At 35.0% G+C, this 12519-nt stretch overlaps 1 protein-coding gene across 4 annotated transcripts in view; it reads right to left on the bottom strand.

The window, feature by feature from the left end:
- LOC131434780 (protein ECT2) overlaps positions 1-12519 on the bottom strand; it is a 136445-nt gene that overhangs the window by 30314 nt on the left and 93612 nt on the right. For 3 of the 4 annotated variants that reach the window (XM_058601915.1, XM_058601914.1, XM_058601916.1), the window contains one exon: positions 3627-5132. The exons of the other annotated variant lie outside the window; for it this stretch is intronic. In XM_058601915.1, coding sequence (XP_058457898.1) covers positions 3627-5132 — 1506 coding nt within the window. The remainder of the gene's footprint in view (positions 1-3626; positions 5133-12519) is intronic. 4 annotated transcript variants of the gene reach the window in all.

Below are 12519 nucleotides of genomic sequence, written 5' to 3'. Positions count from 1 at the left end.
CCGCAAATTACGCGGTCTCAAATTCTCATCAAAGTTGTTAAGTTGTTTTTTTTTATTTTGTGATTACACCATATCCCAAACATTTAGCATAAAAAAAATTTCGTTTCGGAAATCTCAAAAAAAATTGTTAAGCCCAAAAAACGATATTTTTCATTTCTTTTAGATTACATCAGAATTGGACTTTCATGCTTTCCTGAGATATTTTGAATCAAAAAAATTCTTTAGTTTGGCGTTTTTTTTTTGTGCGCGGATTTCCAAAGTTTTTGCGCAGAGGTTTTTTACGCGGTACGTATCCCCCGCTTATAAAGAGACCTCAGTGTACACGTCAAAAGTCATACATTTACTCAAACAGACTCAGACTGATTCGTGAAATATTTGGAAATGAAATTAGAAAAAAAATCTCAGATTCTTTCTGAATTGCGCCCTCTTTTTTTTAATCGTTGTAACTCGGAAACTGTTAATTGTAAAAAAATGAGCAGTCATAAAAAATATACACTGAAATAAAAGGCGAACACTTTTTCAAGAATTATAAAATTTATAAAAAAATCTCATTAATAAACGTTTTCTCAATTTTGTTTTCATGAATTCTACTGCAAACTTACGTTTAAAATCCACTTAAATCCTCCTTTGTTTTGCTTCAATTATAAAGGTTTTAACCCCAAGATCATCGAATTTGATTAGTACCAATTAAATAGTAAAGAAGTTATAACTGAAATAATTTGAAGGCATTTTCAAAGCTTTACGTTCTGGATGAGAAACCGTCAATCATACAGTAGAATATGATTCTGCACATAAAAAGCGATAACTTTACTCCAACTAGCTTTTCTTCTAGTAATAGTCGTTTTCGAGATATTTAGACGTGAAATTCGAGTAAATCTGATTTTTAGTTAATCATGCCGAATCAACAAGTTGTCGTAAAAATATGAGATAATTAAGTGTTCTCAAGTTACTATCTTATGCCTCCCCGAGGGTCTATGATGGCTTTTGGTCAATAGAACAACATCGACTGGGTTCTATCGGCTTCTGTGTTAGTAGCAGAATGAGAGGATGCGAATTGGTTTGTATGTAATAATTCATTTGAAATGCGAAAATTATTGAAAATTCTTCAAATAGGACAAGTGTTTGACGTCCTATTGTTGATGTGTATTTAAAACCTTAACCCATAATTCCATTGAGTCTTAAACACGTATTTCAAAATATTCTACAAAGCGTTATAATGTATATTTTTCACCGATTGCATGATGTTCCATATTTGGGACGCATTTTCAAATCACAAAAAAAAAGTTCATAGCATTCCTTTCATATCGAGAGAAGTTAGCGGCATCTACCTGACACAAAACGAGAATTTCGTACATAACTGATTTCTGATATTTCAAAAAAAATAATCCAGGAGCGCTCTATACTAATGAAATAACTAGAAAAAAAATTTTTTTTGTTGTTTTGTAATTTACCATACTAATAATATAAAAAAAATTAACTTTTGATTTTCGTGACTTTCAGATAATTTAATGCACAATGTCCCATGTATGGGAAAGACTGCTTTTTCACCCCTGAAGGGGTTTAGTTTTGTCGGGGGATTTTTTTTTTGTATTTTTCGCGTGTTCTAGACCACTTAAACTATCGAGAAATAAATTTCCGACTGTTTTTGAAAAACCATGCAATTTCAGCACGTCAGGATAGACATTACACTTCGGTGTCAATAAGTGATTTGTAAGTAGCAAATACTTTACGTCTGCTCAGCGGTTTATGTTGAACCGTTAGGTGGCGGTAGCAGTTCAACATAAACTGTTGACGCACTGATGAGCTGAATGCGAAACGTAAAAATAAAAACTAGTCATGTGCACTTTAGCACAAAACACATGAGGTACCAAACCCCTAAATGACTGCAATTAAGGGTTAATTTGACTTCAAATCATCAATTTGTTTTCAGCATTCCTTGCAATTTGTAAAATTAGCATTTTGCATATCATCCTTATATAATTTGAGTTTCAGACAGTTGTATAATTCATGTGAAATTTCTGCTCTTGTATGTGTAAACTTGTTGAAAAAGGCTTAATTCTGATATGATCGAATGTCATGTTTAAATATCTAGAAAACGGTTACTTTTGGGAGGAATGTCACGAAGGGTAAATTTATTGCTTCTTATCTTATTCTATTATTCATATGACTATTTTGATGTGGAACACATCTTTATTTTCTATATAGGGGTGCAAATTTGAAATTCAAGGGTAAATACAAGTAGAAATGTGGTCAGCTTTTGAACACTTACAGCAAAGTCAGTTTAGTTTCAATCAGTAATATTATTTCATCAATTGATAGGAAATATTTCTACGTAATGATTTGAATGTTCATAGCCATGTATGTTTAATTGTATATCATTGAAAAGTAAGCGATATATCAATGGGAAAGCATCGCTCTGTTTGATCAATCGATGCAAAAGCGAAGCTACGAAACTATAAATATAAGCGAAATTAAAGACTAACGTTTCAGTCCTATGTGTAGCATGCCAGAGGTAGGTTGTTGCTAGACAGCAAGACAAAAAGTGCCATAAAACGATTTGAAATTTTAATTGGTATGCTCTGACCTTGTGCCATGCGAGTTCGGATGAAATTCCATGTTATGTTGTTTTCACCTGAGAAATTTGCAACTACCCCAAGTTAAATTTTGAATGCTCAAGATTATTTTTAATTTATATAAGATGAACTCGATAAATAATGAGAAAAGTTTATCGCTTCAACCGAAATCGTAGAATGGTAATAATGGTAGAGAAACTTAACACTATAAAAATAACTGCGTGCTTACAAAACGTGAACACAAGTTTAGCGAAGGGAGGTTTGAATATCGAAATCCGTATCGCAAGTATGTACAAAGATAAAATTGCATACATTTGGGATATTGATGTAATTTCGTCGACTATAAAACAAATACAAGTCAAGACAAACAATGTTCGGTGTTGATTCCACATTAAGATCAATCTAAGCAACTGTTTGATTGTAGGTCATTAAAAATTTTGGTTGCCTTGTTCCACATCAATGACTGCGAACAACCCCATGGGGCTGATCCTTATAGTTTTTTATCAAAAAATTAACATTGATACTGGCAAAATTATTTCAGCTGGTAACATCTTCATTTTTTTAATTGACTCTAATCAAATTAACATCAATTGTGATTTCAAAGTTAAGTTCAAAATAAAATAAAATTTTTTAATATTTGATTTTTTCGGAAAATTTTATAATTCTTGGAAAAAATATTCGACTTTGTTAACAGTGTTTATTTTTTTTGAGTGATCGATTTCCTAGAACTACTTCCATATCATTATATTTTTCTCAAATTAACAGTTTCCGAGCTACAGCGATATGAAAAAATGTGCCTACAAAAAAAATCATTCACTCGTTTTGAAAATTAGTCTTGAGTCGGGATTGGTATGGTTTGTCACATTGAAGACGTGTGCAAAGTTCCATTCTAATCAAAATATGTCTATAAGTCTGATGACACATTTCTGGAATTGCTCAAAAAACAGAGTACTACAAAACAAACATTGACTAGAGCTACTAACAGAAATAGGTTCTACTTATTAGACAAACTAATGTTGACACATCGTGGTTAAAATAAAATGAAATAGATACCGTCGTTACTGTTGCTGCTGCTGCTGTTGTCGTTGTTCCTGTTGATACTGGCGCTACGAGTTCTTCTCCTTCGGAACCAGTCACAACCGTTACCGCAGAGCACGTGTAATCACTTGCCACCGTTGTTGTGTTCGGTTCAGTATTTATGATCAGATTCGTCGTCACTTTGGGGGTTTCATTTTCCGCCACTGTCACAGTAGTGCTGCCAAGGCCACCGGAAAGTGCCGAAGGAACGAACTCTACTGAGGAAGCGACACCGGTGTCCGTAGCAATCATCGAGTGGCGGAAAAAGTGAGCTTTCTTTTTGGCCTTCGAAGATGACGAACAGCTGGAGTGGGGAGCCGGGGCGATTGGGGTCTTAAAATCAACTTCGCTTCGGTCGGCGATTCTAGACTGTTCCGGGGTGCCAACATTCTTGTCCATTTTGAAATTGCAAACCTTTTTCAGATTGTCCAGATTGGCGGAAGTGATAAGGCCTTTATTTTTTATCGATCGTGGCGTTTCCTTTTTATTGCTTTTCGTAATCTTATCACGGATACTTCGTAGTTTTTCTTTGACCGGTTTCTTGATGGATTCGTTAAAAGTGGACTCAATCGATGCGATGGAACTAATCGATGAATTTGGATCGACGGAATTCCGACGAGATCGGAACATACTTGTGATCGGTGTTTTAATGGCCGCGAAGCTCATGCTTCTGCGGAGACCTCTGGTGATGGATCCAGTTCGAATTAATTTCGGTTTTTTGGCAGATCCGTACAGCACACTGCTGGCCAGTGAATCGGTGGAAATAATGGAAATATCATCGAAACTATCTTCCTGTCGCTTTCGCTTCAAAGCGTCTGTATTGGCGATGATGTAATCGTCCATGTCGTCTTCATCATCGTCGTCGTCTTCTTCAGATATTTTCTTCAAAGAAACGTCCATTGGTCTACTGATCTTCAGTATGGGAGATATATTATTCGGATTAAGGAATTCAATTTCTTCTCCGGAAGTAAGAACCACTCCATCTGTTTTCTGTGCGCTTCCGTCCGGTGTCGACGAACTCGACTGTTTGGGAGTAGAATTTTCCATATTCTCATCGATATATCTAATCGGCGAAACATCGAGCTGATGTTGTTCCGAGTCAATATTCAAATTGTTCTCGTTTTCAGCGATACTCATATGATCAACATGCGTTGAACTCGCGCTGCTGGTTTCACTTTCCTCCGGTAGAACAGGTAATGCAATCACCGTTCCGTTCTCCACTTCATTGCCTTCGACTTGACACTCGTTCAGGCGCTTAATGAAAGCTTCCTGTTTCTCCGATTTGACAGGATCCGTCGTCATGCCGTCTGTGCGAGGACAATTATTGGAATCATTCTCGTTATCTTGCCCACCTGACGATGGTGATGGTGATGACGATGAGGATGCGGATGATGAGGCGGAAGATGTGTTCTTATCTTTCGGTGAGGTTGTCTGCGGCAGCAGGGCAGCATCACTGAAATGCTCGCCCGTGTTGGACATGACCTAGAAAAGAGCGGGTGATTTGTGATACGAAACAGGGTGTAGCGTGAATGTATGTGTGCGTGCATGTATGTGTACGAATTTCCCTTCCCTTCGCCCGACTAACTATAATCTGATGCACTAGAAAGGTGTGTTCGTGCGAATCAACCGTTGTAAATTATTTAACACGTGAGATACGCAACACACAGTAAAGTGTGCCGCCTCCCCCAAACGCCCTAGCCGACCGTGCAGCATAATCCCAGAAGTTAATGAAATGATGTGGGGATGTAGATGGCAGATAAACGGAATTGATGACTGGCTAATTATTATCGGCAGTAATTCGAGACCTAAAGCCATGATTAGGCTTACGAGGCGTGATTAAACGGGCAGATTGGCATGAAACACGTTCTGTGAATGGATATACCTGTGGTGAATAGTTGTCATACTATCACAATGCAATTTGCATGCATCTTGTGAAGTAGTATACCATTTACTTCCAAAGAAACACTTAACACTCCTAATGCCAAGCCTGAAAAAAAGTTGGAACGGTAACTTTGAGTAATCATAGCTCAGTTGTTACTTGACCAAAAGTGATAAATTTTACACCCTCGAATTTTGTGAAGTTTGCAGATTATTTTAAGTATTTCATTATTGACGATCGCTTAGGAAAAACTAATGAAAATTGATTTTTCCCGTTCCGGCACCTGCATCGCGAATAGGACATTGAGAACTTCAACTTTACCGAGTCATAGCATCGTTGTTAGTCAACTGATTTTCGAAATTTGTTCACCATTCGAAAGGTACTACTTTCGGAAATAGGATGAACTGAAAAAACGAAAAATAGGGTTGACTACCCAAATTTATAATGATAACTGTAGATAAATGACGTCAAAAAAGGAGACTTTTTACAATGATCGTGAATATCTCGAATTTCAAAGCGATGACCTAACACATCGATCAATAAGTCCCGAGACTAAAGCAGAGATGGCGCTCGTAGTAAACCAGTAACCACGTATTTCTAGAGTACTAACCTTTGCTTGAAGCGGGTCAAAATTTTAAGTCGATCCGACCAGAAACAGATGAGTTATCGAGGTTGGAGTAAAGTCGTTTTGTAGTTTGTTTAAAAAATGGAAAAAACCGAGTTTCGTGTTTTGATAAAACATTGTTTTTTAATGGGTAAAAACACCGCGCAAGCGAAACAATGGATTGAAAAATGTTATCCGGACTCTTGTCCATCAAAAGCAACGATTTGTCGGTGGTTCGCCGAGTTTAAACGTGGTCGTACCGACACAAATGACGCGGAACGCTCGAGTAGACCTGTGGAAGCCGTTACACCGGAAAATGTGAGTGAAGTGACAAAAATTATAATGAAAGATCGTAAAGTGAGGCTCCGTGAGATTCCTGAGATGACACATATATCATATGGAAGTGTATTTACTATCCTTCATGAAAAATTGAGCATGAAAAAGGTTTTTTCCAAGTGGGTGCCGCGATTGCCTTTTTCATCAAGACAATGCACCCTGCCACAAGTCGATGAAAACAATGGCGAGATTGAACGAATTGGGCTTTGATCTGCTTCCCCACCCCCCATACTCGCCTGATTAAGCCCCCAGTGACTACTGGCTCTTTGTTGATCTTAAAAAAATGCTCCAGGGAAAAAGATTTGGCTCAAATGCAGCGAAAGATAATTTTTTTTATAAACATGGTATTGAAAAATTGGAAAAACGTTGGAACCATTGTATCACCCTAAAAGGTGATTATGTTGATGAATAAAAAAAAATTTGCAAAAAAAATGCTGTTTCCATTGTTAGTCTCGGGACTTACTGATCCATGTGTTATATATTTTTACACGTCATTCGATTGCTAGTGATTTGTCTACAGTTTTTGTCCAACTACCTTTCTTGCACTATCAAAAGAAAACCTTAAAAAATCGATAAATTTATAAATATGAATGAACTTTTCATTTTTTTCACCTGTTTGTAAATAACTCAAAAATTAAAGAGATGACATGTACATTTTTCTACTCCAAAATATTGGAATCATTACCAGAAACAATGTATTGATGAACAAAATTATATATCCGTTCAAAGAATCTCAAAAAATTTGGTACAAATACCGGGAATTTCTATTATTGGGAAAATTTTGCATTGGACGAAAGATTTAAGGAAGATTTAAGATTTAATTTATATTTATGTATTGGACGAAAGATCTAAAAAATTTTTATACACAACTCAAACGCAATTGATAACTACTAAAATTTTGATTTTGTTTTAGGTTTGCCGTAGAATCTCAAAAAATGTCGGTAGAAAATCGGAAATTTTAAAATTTCCGAGTAATATTGCATTGCACAGTGGTCCGGAGCCACAATTTAGGGGGACAAAAACATGTGTGGCTTAACTTTATACTTAAGAGCTATAATGTCTTCAAAACAAATGATCAGTGAAAGATAAGCCATATTTTTATGTACATGGTATTGGGGTGGCTCTGATTATAAAGGTGATCCAAAAATTATTTTGCGGATGTGTTGAGATAGAGGACTGTATCCTTTAGCTTTAGCATTAGCTTTAGCATTAGCTTTAGCATTAGCTTTAGCATTAGCTTTAGCATTAGCTTTAGCATTAGCTTTAGCATTAGCTTTAGCATTAGCTTTAGCATTAGCTTTAGCATTAGCTTTAGCATTAGCTTTAGCATTAGCTTTAGCATTAGCTTTAGCATTAGCTTTAGCATTAGCTTTAGCATTAGCTTTAGCATTAGCTTTAGCATTAGCTTTAGCATTAGCTTTAGCATTAGCTTTAGCATTAGCTTTAGCATTAGCTTTAGCATTAGCTTTAGCATTAGCTTTAGCATTAGCTTTAGCATTAGCTTTAGCATTAGCTTTAGCATTAGCTTTAGCATTAGCTTTAGCATTAGCTTTAGCATTAGCTTTAGCATTAGCTTTAGCATTAGCTTTAGCATTAGCTTTAGCATTAGCTTTAGCATTAGTTTTAGCATTAGCTTTAGCATTAGCTTTAGCATTAGCTTTAGCATTAGCTTTAGCATTAGCTTTAGCATTAGCTTTAGCATTAGCTTTAGCATTAGCTTTAGCATTAGCTTTAGCATTAGCTTTAGCATTAGCTTTAGCATTAGCTTTAGCATTAGCTTTAGCATTAGCTTTAGCATTAGCTTTAGCATTAGCTTTAGCATTAGCTTTAGCATTAGCTTTAGCATTAGCTTTAGCATTAGCTTTAGCTTTGCTGAAGACACCATTGTGGTATCTCCAACGGTTTTTGTGTTACAGCTATTTTCAAATTCAATACGACCTAGGTCCTACAGCACAATGCACATTAGGGTGTTCCTAAAAAAATCAGATTTTTCACTGTTGCATTTTTATTTTTTACTTTCCGTATTAGGTATTTTTTAACATTGTTAAAATCAATTTTTTGATGACTGTCGCATTCAGGTAGCGTTTTCTAAACCGAAGTTATGAGCAAAACTACTTCAAAAATTTAAGTTATTTTTAAACTGCTGTATCTAATATTGAGGCAAACGAAAAAAATCCGTTTTTTGCATTTGACAAGAAATACTTTCGAGCGTGTTAATAGAAAAAAGGCGGAGGAGATTTTTTTTAATTTTTTTAAATTGTGTTCAAACATTGGGTTTTTTTCATTGAAAAATACTCTATCATGTAAGGCATTTATTAGCTATATAGTTCACTCACATTTGTTGTTACTCTATTTGAAAATGCTATTACAGATATTATCTGACTTTAAAAGCAATCGTTTGAATGCCTTCTCCAGATTCACTAAACTGAATTGAATTTCCTTATACTTGTGTACTGATTAATTTCGACTTTCTTGCGCTTCCTCACCGAACGTCGAGATCATGAGTCATCTCGATTTTATTTTTATGAAAAATTTCGGCTCTCTGGGACTTTGAATTTTAAGATTTCCGAAATCAAACGTCAAGATCTGGTGTTATCTTGACGTTTCAGGCAATTCTAAAATATTTGACATAAAAAAAATTTCCGATTTAGGTGAATTTTTTTCAAAAAAAATGTTTTTTGATGACACTAGATCTTATCGTTTCAGCCAATTTTAAGATTTTAAGATTTCGGAAATTTCATCTATACCAGTGATTTTTCTAAATGGATGTAAATTTTGCCGAAGGATACAGCCCTCTATCTCAACACATCAGCAAAATAATTTTTGGTTCGCCTTTATAATAAGAGCCACTCTAATACCATGTACATCAAAATATGGCTTATCTTTCACTGGTCATTTGTTTGAAGACATCATAGCTTTAAAGTATAAGGTTAAGCCACACATGTTTTTGTCCCCTTAAATTGTGGATCCGGACCACTGTGCAATGCAATATAACTAGGAAATTTTAAAATTTCCTATCTTCTACCTGTTTTTTGAGAATCTACGGTAAACCTAAAACAAAATCAGAATTTTAGTAGTTATCAATTTCGTTTGGGTTGTGCATAAAAACGACTGTTATGCCACCTGCAGTTCAACATAAATCGCCGAGCCGGCCGGTCGGCACCGCTCACCCACCTACCGCCTTACGCATTTAAAGATGATCCCAAAATATTGGCAGTACAGGGTTTCATTAAGTACAAATGCATTCAAACGGAGAGGTTGTTTTTCGAGACGAAGATAACTGTTAGCTGCAGGTAGATAACCTGTTGGTGCTAATCGCAAAGGCTGATGCAAAGCCAATGTTCGGGGCGATTCCAGTTTCAGAAGTACCTGGAATAGTGGAACTCACTGCACTGAGAAAGATGGCCTAACCGATCTGGGAACTGTTTCATGGTTACACTAGTTCATGCACTAGCTTTCATGTTTTCAAAAAATCATACAAAATTGTTCGAAGAATATCATTTCTTTTTTATATGAGAATAAGAGAGATATGAAAAAGGCATCATTACACCAGTAGGTGAATAAACACAGGTTTTACTTAATTTCGTGAGATTTTTTGTGCTAAATTCGTGATCCTACTTTTTCTGAATTGTAAAACAAGTATATGATAGATTTTCCAGTAGAATTTACTAATAGAAAATTCAAATAATTTTCGCATTCTGTACATTCCGAAATAATTCTAAGTTTGTGAAATATAAATTTTAATATTCTATCGATTATAATTGATGTCGTTTAGGATAGCCGAAAATTTAGGATATATGATTTTGTTCTTAATTGCTTGTAAAACAAAAATCAAGCAATATTTTTTTTTTAAATTGTAGTTGGTTTCTTTTGCCATGGGTTAGTATATAGAATTCATATAATTTTACGTTCTATTTCTTATTGAACAAAGCCATTGAAATAATTTAAAATTTTTGTGTTGTCACAAAACTTATTTTATTAGAAAAATTCAAATTCTACGTCTCTATGAAATCGATGAAATCAACACGGATGACAATTTTGAAATTTTGAAATTTCCGATCTTCTACCGATTTTTTTTAGATTCTACGGAAAACTTGAAACAAAATCAGAATTTTAGTAGTTATGAATTGCGTTTGGGTTGTGCATAAAATTTTTTTAGATCTTATGTCCAATACAAAAATATAATTATTTTTAGAGTTTAGGTATATTTACAAAAAAAAATTAAGATTGTCAGTGAAATCCAAGTTTAAGTTTTTTTGTAAATTTAGATCATAATAAATTTCCAACTAAAAAAAAATATATATATGTCATAAAATTTTAAAGTTTTGATATGATTTTGCTTGGCAAAATTTTCCCAATAATAAAAATTCTATGTATTTGTACCAAATTTCTTGAGATTCTTTGAACGGATATATAATTTTGTTCATCAATACATTGTTTCTGGGAATGATTCCAATATTTTGGAGTAGAAAAATGGACATGTCATCGCTTTAATTTTTGGGTTATATACAAACATGTGGAAAAAATGAAAAATTCATACATATTTTTAAATTCATCGATTTTTCAAGGTTTTCTTATGATAGTGCAAGAATGGTAGTTGAACAAAAATTGTAGACAAATCAGTAGCAATCGAATGATGTGTAAAAATATATAGGTCATCGCTTTGAAATTCGAGATATTCACGATCATTGTAAAAAGTTTCACCTTTTCTTAGGTCATCTATCTACATTATTCATTATAACTTTGAGTAGACAACCCTATTTTTCGTTTTTTTCATTGCATTTTATTTCTGAAAGTAGTACCTTTCCAATGGTGAACAAATTTCGAAAATCGGTTGACTAACAACAAAATTATGACTCGGTGAAGTTGAAGTGTGCAATATTTTCTACGCAACGTTTATGCAAAAGGAAAGAAAATTGGAAAGCAGATAGGGCATATTGGGCGCGTGAAAAAAAACCTGGAACGGGAAAAACAAATTTTCATTAGTTTTCCTTTACCAATCGTCTGCTACAAACCTTTTGAATCAATCTACGAAAATCACAAAATTCGAAAGTGTAAAATTTATTGAGATTCGTTGAAAAATAGCTGAACTATGACAGCTCGAAGTTACCGTTCCAACTTTTTTTCAGGCCTGGTATTTAAAGTGTTAACATCAAGTAACATCCAACATCCAACAGTTTGTAGTTGATATTCAAGAAAAGGGATACCCTTCGGGGTGACGAGCTCTGATATCGGATACCAGGAATCGCAAAACGTTGAAACTTTTGAAGAAAGAAAAACAACTAACGTAAATGATTCGAAGTTTGATTTAATAAATGAAGAAAAGAGCCATCTTTGGGTAAGTCATCTTGAAATGACACGAACGCCCACACTCAATTAGCTGTGCTGCCGAATGTCTCCCCTTTCAAGGTAAACGTGTCACGCTCGTCGTTCTGTTCGAATCTCAGCCAGCAATCAATTATTTTCACCACCACCACCAGGGAGCATATCTAGTCCAACGAGGATACAAAACGGCGTTACGTTCATCACCGCGTACGCCCCTAGCGCCATCAGCTATTTACAACAACTCTGGCTATCATCAGAAAAACGATCAATCAACAGCGATTTACCGAGGGGACAAATAACACGCGGATACTCATACTTGCACGCACAGGCACACATACACTTTTAAAGTACGGTTATTAATCAATCTTAAAACAATTTGTAATGCGACCCAATCGGTGATTGTGAACCCAGCGATAAATCTCATGGAGCCGAATAAACGTCCTTTCTCATCATTACCGACACAATAGAATTGATAAAGCTTTGTTGTCCTTCCAAAAAAATTAAAACAAAAATGAAAGCCGGAAATGAATAATGAAATCAACACTTGCTGGTGAATTACTATCAAGTAACTTAACTTTTATCCGGTTAAATTGATCATATATATATACAGTAAATCATTCCGCTGTTAATTTCAAAGGGATTAGTCCCGCATTAGCTAGCCGAAAACAAAAAAAAAACAACAGCACCCGGACAGCATAGTATAAACCCAAAACACCAGTGCACAA

Source organism: Malaya genurostris, chromosome 3 (assembly GCF_030247185.1).
Source record: "Malaya genurostris strain Urasoe2022 chromosome 3, Malgen_1.1, whole genome shotgun sequence".
NCBI lineage: Eukaryota > Metazoa > Arthropoda > Insecta > Diptera > Culicidae > Malaya > Malaya genurostris.
The sequence above is the reverse complement of the archived record's forward strand: the minus strand, read 5'-3'. Positions and strand labels throughout refer to the sequence as shown.